Source organism: Desmodus rotundus, chromosome 3 (genome assembly GCF_022682495.2).
Source record: "Desmodus rotundus isolate HL8 chromosome 3, HLdesRot8A.1, whole genome shotgun sequence".
Lineage (NCBI taxonomy): Eukaryota > Metazoa > Chordata > Mammalia > Chiroptera > Phyllostomidae > Desmodus > Desmodus rotundus.
The window spans coordinates 179,238,610-179,255,189 of record NC_071389.1 but is presented as its reverse complement, the minus strand read 5'-3'; the positions used below and the strand labels follow the sequence as shown (position 1 = coordinate 179,255,189).

The 16,580-nt window shown below is 38.3% G+C and overlaps 1 protein-coding gene across 2 annotated transcripts in view; it reads right to left on the bottom strand.

The window, feature by feature from the left end:
• Positions 1-1,072: 1,072 nt before the first annotated feature.
• The window catches only part of LOC112321860 (alpha-2-macroglobulin), a 47,149-nt gene continuing 31,641 nt past the window's right edge, over positions 1,073-16,580 (bottom strand). For both annotated transcript variants that reach the window (XM_024579462.3, XM_053921831.1), the window contains exons 23-36: positions 13,444-13,527; positions 13,015-13,191; positions 12,604-12,691; positions 11,639-11,795; positions 11,291-11,365; positions 10,478-10,658; positions 8,235-8,458; positions 6,402-6,620; positions 5,872-5,999; positions 3,867-3,957; positions 3,120-3,188; positions 2,125-2,227; positions 1,598-1,639; positions 1,073-1,257 (exon numbers count right to left, since the gene is read on the bottom strand). In XM_024579462.3, coding sequence (XP_024435230.2) covers positions 1,241-1,257; positions 1,598-1,639; positions 2,125-2,227; positions 3,120-3,188; positions 3,867-3,957; positions 5,872-5,999; positions 6,402-6,620; positions 8,235-8,458; positions 10,478-10,658; positions 11,291-11,365; positions 11,639-11,795; positions 12,604-12,691; positions 13,015-13,191; positions 13,444-13,527 — 1,655 coding nt within the window. In that variant the 3' untranslated portion in view covers positions 1,073-1,240. The remainder of the gene's footprint in view (positions 1,258-1,597; positions 1,640-2,124; positions 2,228-3,119; positions 3,189-3,866; positions 3,958-5,871; positions 6,000-6,401; positions 6,621-8,234; positions 8,459-10,477; positions 10,659-11,290; positions 11,366-11,638; positions 11,796-12,603; positions 12,692-13,014; positions 13,192-13,443; positions 13,528-16,580) is intronic.

The following is a 16,580-nucleotide window of genomic DNA, read 5'->3' as shown; positions in this document are numbered from 1 at the left end:
ACTTACAACTTTATAAAATCCTGCCTAATCTTAGTTACAAAATTCCCATGCCGCCAGGTTGGTGGCACATCCATTGTTAATTATAATTAGGCCCCTTCCCTAGGGTCATATCAGAATTTGAGTGTGATGCCTCAGACCTTGAGGTCATTTTATCTCTGGTTCATTGTGGTAATAAATAGTTGTAGTACTTATCACGTAATATTACAATGATCCATGTACTTTTTTTTTTTTTTAACTCTGCACTGAGTTTCTCAAAGGGAGGACTCCTAGTTTATTCAGTTTCGTATCACAGCATGAAACATAAACGTTTTGGGAATGAATCTTGGTTCAGGAGCTACAACTAATGATTTGCAACCGTACCCTTTGTAGTCATGATTTCCATATGAACACAGAAAAAAGTAACTGAATTTATTGTAATCCCTTGGCTTGTTTCCTTTAGCCTTACCCCTAATTTCTCTCCTATTTCGAGTTCTGGACTGATGCTTAACAGACACCGATTATGTTTATTCAGCATCAAGACATGTTTTCTCAGAAAAAAGATGCTCCAGTGTAATACTCCTATTTGGGCTTCGAATACCCCACATTTCTTCTAAGAAAACTCTCTTTTACATGTATCACCCCTTCAACATTTTCAGTCTATCATCCTTTATTGAATTTGAAACCCAAGGTTAACTGACTGATTATATGTATTAGTCAATGGTAGCTTTGGTTCTGAGGACGCATAATTCCCAACTCAGCCCATGTCCCAGTTAATTACGCTGTGTCCCGATGCACCCAATTCAATTTTGTGTTTCATTACTTCCCTGTAGTGTGGAAAGTCTTTTCTAGTTAAGTCAGTCTTTCATTTTCTTATAAAATCCACTCTTTGACTTTTTCCTAGGTATTCCCATAACGAAACACATTTTACACTCTTTTAGTATACAGTTTAATATTTTCCTCTTTTCCCTTCAACTCCTACGTGAAGCCTACTTAGAACAACCTCACCGTGCCATTTTGTTTCTGAAGTCTCTCAGCCCTTGAGTGCTATGAAACTCTATTTCAGGATTTTATTTCATGAACTTTATTTCACACAGAAATGTTATAAGTGTTTATTGAGTGGCTGTGGATACAGTGATAGAGATTGATTAGAAAAAAAGGTTTATTCTTTAAGACTTTGGAGATACAAAAACTATTTCCTTCCATGGAGACCTGAGTTTGTGGATCAGGGGCTCCAGCAAATCAGTTCTCATTGATGTAGTCTTCAAGCATTTCCTTGATCTGTGATAGTGGAAAGAATAGAAAATTAGGATGTACTTGGTTTCCTGAGCAGTGATGATTCCTTCTCTTATATCTGGGTAGTACAGTGTGCCTATGGAAACCAATTAGTATAGTGGGAAACAAGACCCATTACTTATGATTATCAAATGAGCAATCCTATGAACTATTTGAGGTTTGGCCATCTGTGGCCCTCTGCAAACAAATGCATTTTTCTACAATAAGTTGCACTATGAGCAATATCATGCCTTTGAAGAATATTGAGCCAGAATTTTATGGAGGAGGTTTGAGGGACAAGACAAAGGGGTTCTGACTGCATTTGGGAGGGGTGTGAATTGCGTACCTTTGCTGCAAGGAGCGTTGTAATCAGCAATTGCAAATTCACCTGAATAAAAAGACAATCACCAGGTGAAGGAAGAGGGCTAGCAAACATTTATGGGACACAGGGCAGGGATAGGATATTGTGGGAAACATTGTGTCAGAAACATCAGCATCATTCATTTGATACATTGCTGGCTGCCTTACATTGTTAACTTTTGAAATATAGTTATGTTAAGTTTCTCTTTACCCTATACTTCTGAAGAACAGTTCAGTGTTGTACTTATTTAAAACTAATATTGTCATATAGTTGATTTAGTTCAAGAAAAGGGCACTAAATATCCTATAGGTGTTTTGTATTAGTTGATATATTTATACTATAGGCAGTTTCTACAACGTATGGAGAGAGGACAAAGAGAGGAGAATCAGATTTGATAGAAATAAAATGGAACTATGAGACCTGTTAATATGATAAATTGCCTCTACAGATTTCTGAAATCTCAATTTCTGTGGTTGGGATTTAATTTCTGTGTGAAAATTGCTCCCACTCACCTGTCTCATAGTAATCATAGACTTTCACTACGGCCGGCTTCAGATCTCTTACTGGGATGTCTTGTAGAACTATGAAGGACAAGCTCAGCGTCTGATTTGTCACCTGGAAAGCAAAAGGGAATTAAATGAGCTTTCTTCTCTCTTCTTTGAATGAGTTTAAGTATTCATTTTCTTTTTGAGGAAAAAAACCTTTTTACAAATCAGCTAGCAGGGTCCTTAAATTGTTCAGAAAGCTCCCAGAGTAAAAGAACCCCTCTAAAAATTGTTTCTTAAGTAACTAAAACAATTCATCTATTCCCATCAACGCTAGTATATGACTTTGTTCATAGGGGGTGAATGATATATGATTTTTATTGGTTGAATAGCCATATTCATTTTTGAATTTTGAGAGATTTGGCATAGTTTCATTTTTTTATCTTGTAGAAATACTTGTGTTGACTCAAAAGGGAATATAAAAAGTCAATCATTGTAGCCTTGTTTAAGTTTCATAAAGTTGTAAACTATAATATATTCATCAATCTCTAAATGAATAAACTATGCTACAGAGCATAACTATAAAATTACATTAATTTAATGGTAGACTGGTCTTATTATTTTATGACCTAAGTCCTTGTTGAGATCGACAGTATTTTCCCCTTTTATATTGTTGATGTGTTATTGATACAATAATTCGCTAATCCCATGTTACTTTCTTCCATTACTCATTGTCTTCAAGATAACTTGAGGACATAGTAAGCACATTTTGTGGAGAATTTCTTGCTGGTGGGGTCCTAGAAATATTCATATCCCAATATTATAATAAGCCACTTCTTTACATAGTCCTAGGTAAAACATATAAAGAAGGAGAGGAGAACATTTACGGGAATTAATATTAGAATTCTCAAATATTTAGCATGGAAGTAATGTCTCCAAAATGCCTTTCTTCACTTCTCAGATACCCTCCTTCAAGGGATTATTATCTATGTCTTTTGCAACAAGAGTGGCAGGGCTCTCACCTTATCCAGGTAAATCAGAACATGGTTGCTGCTGACTTCTGTTCGGCTCACATCATTAGAGCTTTCAAGCTGAAGAAAAGTAAGGCATTACAAATGGGAATAAACAGAAGAAAGCCCTGGGGAAACCCAGAGGAAAGAAGACCTTTTGTTACCAAATTAAACCTGAGGGTAACATTTCTTCCAATAGTTTTTGGAACTAAAGACAATGATGTGGTAAAATTAAAAATAAAAGGTAATTGGGCTGCAGGGTTTAATATTAGTAAAAATCATGGCCTATGTGTAGAGTTGATTTATTTGAAGAAAAGGGAACTAAATATTATAAACTTAGGAATCACCTGTATTTCAAGGTTTATTTCACATTCTATTCCTTAATAAAGGAGTTTTTTCTTCTTTTGCTTGCTCAAACTTAAAGCAATCTCATTTTGTCTAAACTTCTGTAATCCTTATAGTTTATATCAATCTGTCACTCATATTTTTCACTGGTTCATATGTAGATGCTTTACTTTCAAGACTATGAAAGTAGGAACCTGCTGACATTTTTTTCCTGATAGGTGTGGCTTCTAGCAGTGTGTTATGCACATGGTGGGCACCAATAAACACTTGCTAAGTTATACTTCTGCTTTTGGAGAAAGTACCAGTCTTTTACAGAGGCTGATTTAATAGGATTATAATATTTACATTGTCTTAGTCTGGAGATATATAAAACAGTAAATAAAATAGGGAATCCTGGGCTCATAGTAAACCTACCATTTTCACTGTTGGTTTCAGGGGAACGAAGCCAGATACCATCTTCACATCAACAATCGCCATGTTGGAGGCAGGGCGCTTCCCGGTGTAACTGAAGATCCAGGCAAAAAAGGGAGAATTGGGGTTTTGTTATTAAATAGCCTTTAAAATTTTTTTCTACAGTAAGCACTCGACAGCCCTGAAAGGTGCATGGGAATTTTCCTAAGCATCCTACCCAAGTGGTTCAGAAAACTGCCTCTGCCTGAGAAGCTTCAGGGATCCTGTTAAAGCCGCAGAGAGCAGGCCTGCTTTAGACCCGATGAATTAGAATTTCACATGGGGGGACTCTGCAGATGTGTGTTTGGAGAAAGCTCTGCAAATGATGCATAACTGTGCATGAGACCTCTACTCCATGTCAGCTTTTTGTTACATATACATTATCTTAACGTTTTTCCTGAATACTGTCTCCAACCAGGTTATAATATTCTTGGGAACAGATACTTTTTTTTGGTCTATTGAGGCATTTTATTTCCATGTATGTATTGCATCCCTAGAAAAAGAATCCCAGGGTTTTCCTGCTTGTGTGTATTCGTCTTGCTTCTTCATTGGTCCATGACGCCACTGAGGTTGTCAGTGTAATGAAACCAAACTGACGGGACGGAAGCAGGTTGTTCTGCCATCTTTCTGCATCTTTGAGCAGCACATAAGATCTGGGGCTGATTACTCCACACTTGTTCAACCTGCCTGTGAGGTTCGCAACAATTTTCCCAGCTCTGTGGTCATCAATAATTTCAAATTCACCAATGTATCCGTCATCACAGTTAGAAAGCAACGACTTTGGAGCACAGCCTAGCAAGAACCTGGTGTTTGCCTCTCTTTTCAGCATTGTTGATACTCAGAGAATATTAGCTAGGACATTCATGTGCACCATTATGGTGGCATGAAAAGATGGCAGAAAGAGATATAAAGACATATTTTTTGTAAGTCCTGTAGCTCTTTGAATATTGTATTTTTCCCTAAGCTGATTTTTTGGGTATATAATCTGATACGTAATTATTGCCAGTAGAAATTCTAACTAAAGAATCATGACGAGCCTTCTATTTGTGTGTTTCAAGAATTCCTCAGCTTGCTTTTCTTCCCTGGCTGCTTGAAGACTGGCCACCATCATGAAGGACACAATATCCAGACCTAACACATGACTTCAGTGGAAACAAGTGGTCACTGACATCCTGCACCCTGGGAAGGCAACAGTACCTAAGACAAAAATTCAGGAAAAATGAAGAAAAATGTACAAGACCACACCAGCTGTCATCTTTGGTTTTAGATTCAGAAACCACTTTGGTGGCAGCAAGTCAACTGGCTTCGGCATGATTTATGATTCCTTGGATTGCACAAAGGAAAATGAACCCTAACACAGACCTGCAAGACACGGCCTGCGTGAGAAGAAGACCTCATGAAAACAGAGAAAGGAATGCAAGAATGGGATGAAGAAAGTCGGGGGGACTGCCCAGGCCAATGTTGCTGCTGGCAAAAGCGAGCTGGAGATGGGACACAGAAGGAGAGTCTTCAGTGACCTGATCTGTGGTGACGATTGTGCAGAGTTTTCACGAGAGGATTCATAAACTAAGAACTTTAAAAAAAATGAAAAACATTCCTTATCTCTGTTCTGGACAGGGCAAGAATAATATAGTATTTCATTATAGTAGGATAAAATTAGGATGAATCATTTCATTATACTGAAGTCAGAAATTCAGGTCAAAGGCAAGGGGTGTGTTCTTTCTTTAGTTATTATTGAGGGAAATTAATAACCTTTTCATAGTGAGGTGTGGCAATACTAGATTCTGGATGTAAGGGATGTAGAATACAAACCTCATCACAGAAATCCGGTATCAATGTGAAAACACACCACTTTTTGGATAAATGTAGTGCAAGCATTTGCCGCCTCAGTGCTCTGCTTAATGAGGAGGTCCAGTAAGAAGACTGGTTGTTATACTCAGAATCAAGTGATTCAGTAAGCTGGTCTTACCTGACATTCAGTGAGATCTGGAAGCTGGTGTGGGCTTGGAGTCCATCACAAGTTTGGGGCAGAGTCTGCACCTCCAAAGCAAATGGGAATTCTTCTTTTTCTGGGAGAATATTATATTTCAAGGATGTCTGTGGAAGATCAAAGACAAAAATCTGTGTTTCTCTCTTCCCCAGTATTTCCCCAAACTTCCTCAACTCTTTTTGGTTTGTTCCATCATTTCCTGATTTAGGACTTTTCAGTGAGAATGGTTATTTATTTATTTTTTTAAGATTTTATTTATTTGTTTTTAGAGAGGGGGGAAGGGCAAGAGAAAGAGAGGGAGAGAAACATTGACGTGAGAGAAACATCAAGTGGTTGCCTCTCACATGCTCCCTACTTGTGGCCTGGCCCACAACCCAGGTGTATGTCCTGACCAGGAATCGAACTGGCAACCTTTTGTTTGCAAGCTGGTGCTGAATCCAGCAAACCACATCAGCCAGGGTGAGAATGGTTACTGTTGACTCTCTGCTCTCACCTGCCCCGAGTCTCACCTGGAGGTAGACACACCCTTCTCCTGTGGCTGTCACGCTGTATTCTCCAGGCACCTTTGGCAATGAGATCTGCTGTAGTAGCAAGCGGTTGTTGTTGTTTACTTGGAAATCTGTGGAAAATGTCCCTGAAGATTTGATGGTTACTTGTATAGCCTTCCCAGTCCTGGTAAAAGTAGCTGCTCCATATTTGGACAAAGCATGGAGAGCCACCACTGTGTCCTGAGAGAGATAAGTGAGAGAACCACTTAAGTATGATAAAGATTTGAGGACTCAGAGGCCCATGTGAGCTGCTACAAAGGGGCTTTGATTGCTTATTTTGTATTTTCCCCACTTCTTAAATATTGGAGTTCTAATTTCTATATTGGTTATAATCCTTAAATAGATGATAGCGCCGTAACATTCACATGTCTGCCTTGGGCTCTATGTCCTAAAGCTTGTTTTATCTCCCAGACCCAGTACATCGATCCTTTTCTCTGTATAAATATACATGGGATATAAAATGTACAAGATATATGTGAATAGGAATCATTTATTGGAATTAGTTATTTGCCTAAGTATTTTTTTTTGTTTTTGGTGAATAATGTTTTTTCTTCATCAGACAGAGTTTTTTTGGGTCAGAAATATTATACAGCAAGTAATTATGCATTTTTCTTTTGGATGCTTCCTAAGTATTAATTACCTCTAGATATTAAAAATCTAGATTATCTATATAATTTTCTTTTCACTTCCAATATACATATTGAGAAAAAGGATGAAAACAAGTTCAGTTGTCACTCTGAAAGCACTTGAACACTGGACAGCTGTGGTCCAGTGGTTGGTTGTCACCACCCAACCAAAGGTCAGCTGGGCTCTCACCCTCAAATTAAATTCGGCTCTGCTGCGGAAGTCAGTGCCCTGAAAGAGCCCAGGGTCTTTTGCAGCCATGATCAAGGTCATGTTTCAGTTTCCCCCAAGAAAATAATAATTAACAGTAAGTAGAATGATCTCCTTGGGATGTTGACATTTTTATTTGGCTTTTCCTTTTTTACTGGAAGTCTGAATTCTCCTATTCATGCTCCTACTTTCAATTCTCATCAACACTGAATGTCAATGACATCCTTTAAATAACATATTTATAAGAAATGAATACTAACTATTCTAACAACATTATTCAGTTTTTTCCATTCATATGGAGAAATAAAACATCAAGGACAATGGAGAAAGGATGGAATGCCATTTTTTTAAATAGGTGTATAGGCTAACATCTAAATTCCCTGAAGATAAATTCCACATATTGATGAATTTTTTGGGTATAAAATTCACATCTAAAGTTGAGTTCAGGAGGTTGGATCAATAAAGATACTTCTTTATGCTTCCATGAATAAGTAGACAGAGGAAGCATGAAATGCATCTGTTATAGAAGGAACCAGTTTAAGGGGACCTAAGAATGAAGGAATTTTCAGGGAGAGATTATTGGGTTTTGAATAGTATTCCCGGGACTACTTTGAAAGAACCTCTTATAACTTCCAAAAGATTGACAGATTTTAAAATTCATTCTGCTATGGCTATTGATAGAGGTGCCCTGTTATTGGTTTAGGGAGGCAGAGTTGTTACTGGAACGAAGACACTGTGATAATAACACAGGAATGTGTACAGAATTCTTGGCATTTTCTTTGTGGCTTTCTTTGACTTTTACTTTTCTTTATTTCTCACTATCCCTGAATTCTAATAATATTTTCCTCATTTCAAGTTATTCTTACCTTTATGTTTTATTTCTGGGTATGTTTTTATCTTGTTCAAACCTTCTTATACCTACAGGTGAAGAAAAAGGTTCTGGGAAACTATTGCACAAACCTGGGTGGAGGAGAAGCCCCCTTGAGAATTCTGTTGCTTTGTGATCCACTTCACGATGTGTGACGCAGAAGTCAGCTCCTCCGAAGTTGGGGCAGGGTCGGCCACAAGGTGAGCGAGGAGCACATAGGACGTCATCTCTACCTCAGCAGAGGGAGCCTTGGGTTCATAAAAATACTCCACTGGTGCCTGGGGTTTCTGAGGTCGTGTCCAGTGAACAGAATTATCTGGGGGTGAGAAAAATAAATTTATAAGTGACTACATATTCCCATTTAATTTAAGATGAAAGTACCTAAGCCAGACCTGAAGTGAGACTGTATGCCTGTGATACCGTCTTGAACCTTATCTAAATGATTTCCTTCTCTGTAAACCTGAACTTGGCTTGTTTCAGCCAGGCTAAGGAAGAAAATGTTGCTGGAGTCAGAAGCGCATAGCCACCTAAGTTTTCAAATGGTTGCCATCGCTGGGTTGGTGACAGGGCAAAAGAGCTGAGCAAGTTCTCTCACTGTGGTCATACCTTCTTATTTCTGACATTCTGCAGACCTAATCTGAGGTTTGTTAAATTTTCCGTAAAGCCTGCCTTTGTCGGCGTCCAACCCGTGGCCCGCAGGCTGCACACGCCCCAGGATGGTAATGAATGCGGGCCAACACAAAATCGTAAGTTTATTTTAGACCTTTGTTTTGCTAACAGTTTTCGTTAGTGTTTGTATATTGAATGTGTGGCCCAAGACAACTCTTATTCTTCCAGTGTGGCCCAGAGACGCCAAAAGGCTGGACACCCCTGCTAGAGGCTTCTTGTGAAGATTGCAGATACCTTGAGATAATGGGGTTCGTGCTCATTAGATTGGAAAAAAATGGAGTGATCCTTAAAATACCAAATATTGACAAGGGTGTGAAATAATGGGAACCTATTTACACAGCTTTGGGAGGCAATATGCCAGTATCCAGCGGAGGGGAAGACGTGCTCAGCTTACTCGTCAGCGATTACGCTTCTTGGAGTATGGCTTTGAGAAAGTCACACTCACACACAGGCAGACATGTATGTATCCATTGCAGCATGCCTTGTTATAGCAACAAATACGAAACAGTATCCACAAGGAGAGACTCTTCATATAAACTGTGACCTTTTATATACGGTAATATATTATGCGGCAGAGAAAATTAATTAACTAGAGGCACAGGCACCCATGTAGGGGACTTCTGGTGGCATAATGCTGAACTTCAGAAAAACAAAAGACAAACAAACAGGTAAGAAAACAAGATGCAGAAATACTTAAATATATGATGCTGTTTTATCTAAAGATAAAAAATGTAAAAAATTTGAATGTTATTTAGGGATACATGTGCAGTAAAAATATTAAAGAACTCAACAGAAATTGTGATGACAAATTCAGGATAATGATTCCCTTTGAGAGTGGGAGTGGTACACAGGGAATTTTTCCTACAATGGTAATATTTTCTTTCTTAGTTGGAAGGGAGGTAGAAAGATGTTTGCTAATTATTCTTTATACATTTTTATGTATCTGAAATATTTTCTAGTGCAATTTTAAGAATAAATCATTAATGGCACTGTCAAGGGAGAAAGGTGGAATGTTTCATTGGATCTCTTATTCTCGTTTGCATTTTCTTTCTTTTTTTCTTGGATCCCTGCCTTCCATACAGACTGTTGTTTACATAGAAGTATTGTGTGGATATGAAAAGATTTGTCAATGTCACCTGTCTTGTAAAATGAGCATAAAATACCAGAATTTTTTCATGGGGTTACTTTCTCCAGTCCTTTCTTATATTTAAAATGATATGATACATCGGGTAAGGGTTCTGTATATATTAAGAACTGATACCTTAATCACAGTAGCTTGTACTTTTATAGGACTTACTATGTGCCACATACTCTAGCCACTGCTTTACGTGCATTCACTCATTTAACTCTGACAAGAACCCTATGAGGTATTATCCACACTTGACCAATGAAGGAACAGAAACACAGAGAAGCGAAGTGACTAGCTCAAGGTCACATAGGCAATGTGCTTTGGAGCTGGTCTCCTGAGGCCAAGCTTCTCGCTACCACGGCATACTGTCTCTTATCTTTTGATCTGTGACTTGACTGAGAAATGTTAGATTTTATAATGACATAGACACAAGAGGGGAGAAGAAAGGGATCACGGGAGGTAGGGGTAGGGGATTTTTGCAATGTAGTAGTGCTTGGTACAGAGAGTGTGCGATGGGGGTTTCAGGTGCGCTCTCACCTTCCTTCACTGCTTCCTCATTAAGTGACTTGAGTACTTCGCTCCTTTTTTCCTGGTTACCTGCCAGGGCAAAAGCATAGGCCAACAGTGCCTTGGTATAGACATGGCTTCCATGGGGTCCTTGCTTTGCTGAATTCCAGGCTGACTCCAGGCAGAACAGGGCATTGCGGACGACAGGGTGCTGTGAAAGGTGAGCAAGAAAGGAAGTGAGTTACGTGAACAGGAGGCTAGCATTCCCAGGTGAAGACGCAGATTGCAGCACAGGAGGTAAAAAAGGATTTCAAATGCGTTTGCCCATCTATTCTCATTCTTATAGAAAAAATAGTATTTTTTTATCTGTTATTCTCAGATCTATGAGGCAGGAATATAAGCCATATCTTTAGAATTCATTGTGTGTGGGGGTGTTTGGGGGGATGCTGTTAGGGAATAAATAGCCTAGGAGCATCACTGGGAAAGGCTAAGGGGTGTCCAACAGGGGACCCATGGACCACATGCGGCCCAGGATGGCTACGAATGCTGCTCAACACAACTCATAAACTTACTTAAAACATTATGAGATTTTTTTGTGATTACATGTTGCAATGTATTTAATGTGTGGCCCAAGACAACTCTTCTTCCATTGTGGCCCAGAGACGCCAAAGGTTGGACATCCCTCGTAACAGATGGACCAAATTCTTTACTGATCTGGGAAGCATTGCACTGCATAGCAGGAAAGCTGACACTTGGCTTCAGTAGAGCGACATGCCAGACAGCAGGTCAGTAGTTTCATTGCAACCAGAGTTATGCTTCAGCAGGGAAGGAGGTGGTACCTACAGTGATGGGAAGAGGAATCTCCAGAAGGGCAATGGTGATGTAGGCAGAGAGGGTCTCTTCGTCTTCTACTCCACCCTGTAGATGTGAGTGTGAGAGAGATTTGAGTAATTTAACATCTGAGAAGACTCTCAATCAGCTCTTTGTTTTCTGCTGTGTCATGGAATTTATCCTTACCCATGTTCATCCCCAGGGGGCAAATTAACTTAAATGGCATCCCCTCTGTCTTGGTGCTATCCAGGTTTTATTTTTGTTCCAATACTTTCCCTAAAGAATTTCTTCATTGTTACCTCCTCTCCTCACCGTTGTACGCACCATAATCGACAAGTCAAAGCTCTGAGAACACTTTACCTTAATGGCGTTGTTGAGCAGTGACCCAGAACTTCTGAAACAGCCATTGTCCTTCTGCTTATGGGACAGCCAGGTGAGGGCTGCGGTAATGTGTGCCTCATCAACGAAGATGTAAGTTCGAGCCTGGGCAAAAGTCTTCAGTACAAAGGCGGTGAGCCTGAGGGCAGACGGAGGGATGATAGTATTTATGTTGTTGCATAAATGGTTTTACCAGCACTTGGCAGCGACAGGCTTCACAGGGCACTTCTTACGCTGATATAAATCATCGAACAGGAATTCTTGTGTACACTCAGCTCCCATCTCCTTCGGACTAGTGGATTAACTTGCTAGGTCTAAAATTCCCTTGCGGACTCACTTCCTCTTTGCTACGAAGAGTCTAAGTACATCTAATGTTACTTAAAATAATTATTTAAGTTTTAAATTCTTTCTTCTCTTTACAGATTTCCCCCTGTAGATGGAAGAATCTTCTCATAGAGCTGTTACATGCAATAACAACCTCTAGTGTTGGTTGCCTTGGAGATTTTAAAACAGTTTCATATTACTGGTCCCTCTCATTTCTTCCCTCCCATTGGTGGATTTATTCTCAGCTAAGTTGAACACGATCTAAACAATATAATAGAATCTGAAGTGAACATGGTTTATCTAGAAGTTATATGATATGTTCATTGGCCATATCATTAAAATGCTCATGGTAATGGGAGTTATTTTAGGAAAAAAAATAGCCATTTTAGAAAGAAGACCTTGATGTATTATTAACAGGATGAATTTTGGGAACAAGTGTAACATACATGCATTGGAACCTCAGCTTTTCTGATTATTACCTCAGTAATCTTGGTGTATTTATCTAGTATAACCAACTATAAGTTTAATAATATATATCTGATAGGGTTATGGTCAATATAATTATGACAGTATATGTAAATGAGCTGGTACAAAAAATAGAAGCTCAAAAAACTCTGTGTTACCAGGTGTTGCCTGCAGTCCCACCATGCTTCTCCCCAAAGGTGCTGTAGGAGCCATCGTAGTGCTTGTAGTTCAGCTGTCGCTGGTAACCTGGGATGGGAGGTTAATGAAGCAGCATGAACGATCGTATGTGCTGTGGCCAGAAAAGTACCAAAATGCTTCGGTTTCTCTTGTGGTATTTCCTAAATTATGCTGTCATATGTTGGAAGGCTCTGAGTCCTCCAAATTTTATTGGAGGTTGGATGCAGGATAGTTACTGTAAAATTAACTGTCATAGTATTCTTATCATAAAAACAATCAAAGTATGACAAGCTGATGTATAATAATATTGATAAGGAACTCAAGCCTATTGGGAAATCCAATCTATTGTTAAAGTAACACTGAAGTTTTCACTCACTCATTTAATCACTCACCAGTATTGAGGAAGCCAATGGCCTTGGACTTGAGCTCTGGAGTCAGTTGTTGTGTTTCATTTAGATAATTTAGAACATAGATGTTAGGAGCAAAGAGGACCATATTCTGTTCTCCACATCCATAGGGCATTTGGAGGAGATTCTGTGTGTTTCTCATGGCAGAAGCTAATATGTCTCCTAGGGGATGGGAGAGATTGTAACCTATCAGAATCATTAAGAGGAGATAAATTATTAGCTGAGGTAAAGAAATGAGGATTTTTAGGAAGGGTAAGTCTTCCAGGGACAGAAGTATGATTGGAATCAATAAAGAAGCCTTCAAAAGGAGAGAAGAAAGAAGTTTCAATTACAGTTGTTATTTTGAGAAAGTATTTATGGAAAAAAATAGTAGAAACTGTTAATATAGAGTAACCTATGGGGCTGGAGACTCACCCAAGACTGAGAAGGAGGCTCGGGCAGATTCTTCTACCACATTTGATGGCAGCTTCAGAGATAATTGATCAGGCACATCAGCACCTGGAGAAAAAACAAAAGCAGCCACAGTTAAAATTATTTCTGCTATATAGCTTCCTGAAGAGCTCTAAGACCAAGAAGTCAGAACTATGCCGTAAACTTCTGAAAAGTTGTCTCTCAATATTCCAGATTTTTATATCTTAAATGTGTATGAACAGGATTCTGAGATTCCTAGAACTTCTCCTTCCCCAACCATTTTGTTCTCCCTATGTACAGAGTTGCATTCCAAAAGAAGTCTACACATTTACAAGTGCCCCTGATGTCATCCTGTGGCTAACATGAGATGGTTATCACAAGATGATATATTTAATGTTCATCCCCAACCTCCTTACTCAACAGTTGTGTGAAAAAAACACATTATGTATACATAAGCAAATTAAAAATATCCCCAAAGTTCCTGTATTCTACAATGCATGCTGTCTTTTTTAAAAAATTACTTTATTGTTGTTCAATTATAGTTGTCTGCATTCCCCCCCCCCCCCCCCCCACTACTTGGCAGGGTTTGGAAGGGTTATGTTCCACCCCAGCCAAACCCACCTCCCTACCTTGCTTCCACCCTCCCCCTTGGTTTTGTCCACATGTCCTTTATAGTAGTTCCTGAAAATCCTTTCCCCCACTGTCCCCTCCCCCCTACTCTCTGGCTATTGTTAGACTGTTCTTAATATCAATGTCTCTGGTTATATTTTGTTTGCCTTTTTCTTCTGTTGATTATGTTTCAGTTAAAGGTGAGATCATATGATATTTGTCCCTCACTGCCTGGCTTATTTCACTTAGCATAATGCTCTTCATTTCCATCCATGCTGTTGCAAAGGGTAGGAGCTTCTTCTTTCTCTCTGCTGCATAGTATTCCAATGTGTGAATGTACCATAGCTTTTTGATCCACTCATTTACTGATGGGCACTTGGGTTGCTTCCAATACTTGGCTATTGTAAATTGTGCTGAAGGAGGACGTACAGAAGGCCCAGGGACATATGAAAAGATGCTCAGCATCACTAGCCATCAGAAAGATGCAAATTAAAACCACAATGAGATACCACTTCACACCAGTCAGAATGGCCATCATAAACAAATCAACAAACAAGTGTTGGAGAGGATGCAGAGAAAAGGGAACCCTAGTGCACTGTTGGTGGAAATGCAGCCACTGTGGAAAGCAGTATGGAATTTCCTCAGAAAACTGAAAATGGAACTGCCAATACATGCTGCCTTAACTTCTATCAAATTTCACCAAATAAGATGATAGTATTTTTATGGAGACTCTAAATATGGGGGTGAAGATGAACAGTATTTGTCTCATTGAAAATTAATTAAAAAATTGCTGCTGATAAGCATACATTTATTGTCATTTTAGTGTTTGTGAATTATATGAAGATAAGAAAAGAGAAATGTTATATTTATCTTCATACTACATCTGTTGCTCATAAAATTAATACAACTTTTGTCAAATGGTACAAAGTTTTAGTTATGCCAGATGAGTAAGTTCTAGAGATGTACTGTACAGCACAGTGCCTACAGCTAACAATATTGCATTTTGTACTTAAACTTCTGCTAATAGATCTTATATTTCATATAAGATCTTATCATAAAAAATAATAAATGGTGGGAGGAAACTTTTGGAGATGATGGTTAGGTTTATGGTATAGATTGTGGTACATACTTAAGTCTCCAAACTCAAGTTGTATACATTAATTCTGTATGTTTTTAAATTATATTAATTACATATGGTTACATAATTAACTTTAAATTCAATCATGTAATTAAATATATACTATAGTTATGTATTAAATATCATATTTTGCTGTGTATAATGTGCACTATTTTGCCCAAGTGTTTGAGGGAAAAATAAGGATAGGCATTATACACGGGTAATACCTGAAATACCTTGTGTCTGTTCTTGTGTTTTGTAATTATTTGTTACATAGAATTTCTTGTACCATACTATGTTTAAAAATAAATGCTAGAGTTCCTTTATAACACAAAAAACAAGTATCTAAATATAAATAAATAAATAATTGAATTAAAAAATTAACACAAAAGATTTTTCCCTGAAAGTTTGGGCCAAAAAACATGGGTGTGCATTATACATGGGAGCGTGTTATACATGGCAAAATATGGTACATACATGGTTATACTAATTATGAATGTATTATTCATGTGTCAAAAACTCTATTACTTTCCAAAACACATTGCTGTAAGGAAACAGATGCCATAAATACAGTAAAAAGACAAAGTACCAACTGAAAGGAAATATTAGGTAAGATATTCGATAGATGAAGACTCAGTGTCGTACAGCTGAATCAGAGAAAAGACCAACTACTCCCACATGAAGGTCAAGGATATGAAAGCAATTCATAACTATGCACAAGTAAGTTCACCCTCACTCGTGACTAGAGAAATATAAGTTCAAACAACAACATATTGTTTCATCCAAATATTTGGTTAAAATGAAAACTTTTATGGTAACAGATGGTGGTGATCATCATGGGGAAGGTAAAGTGGTAGAAATATAAATTTAGGTAATAAAGAGAGAGAAATGTTTTAGTTCCATTAAAACTATGAATATATACACACTGCCTTTCAACAGGAAAGTCACAGTCTGGTATCGACTTTACGTGTACTCGCCTGTGCACGCAAGGGACCGGCTGAGAAACCAGGCAGAACTGTGATCCTGCCAGTGTGGAATTAAAGGGGACTAGGAGGAATTACCTAGACTTATAACTTAACATGGGAAACATTTCAAGACCGTTTGATGCGTAAAAAAAAAGGTGTTATAAAATGCAGCTTTGACACTTATGCCATATACGTAAATCATAGTCCACCAATTCATCTGCACGTTATTATTTCTAAACACACAGGTGTGGTCATAGAGGTGTTGAAAAAGACTGTGAGGGGGTGATACTGGCCTGTAATATGAAGTTCTGTTTTGTTTCGTTTTGTTTTTAAAGGGGAATGCGTTTCTGTATTACATAGGTAATTAAAACTAATTCTAATAAAACTGCTTGATGATTAGCTCTGACATACAAGGGATACATCAAAATGAAGAACTCAGAACTGGAGGA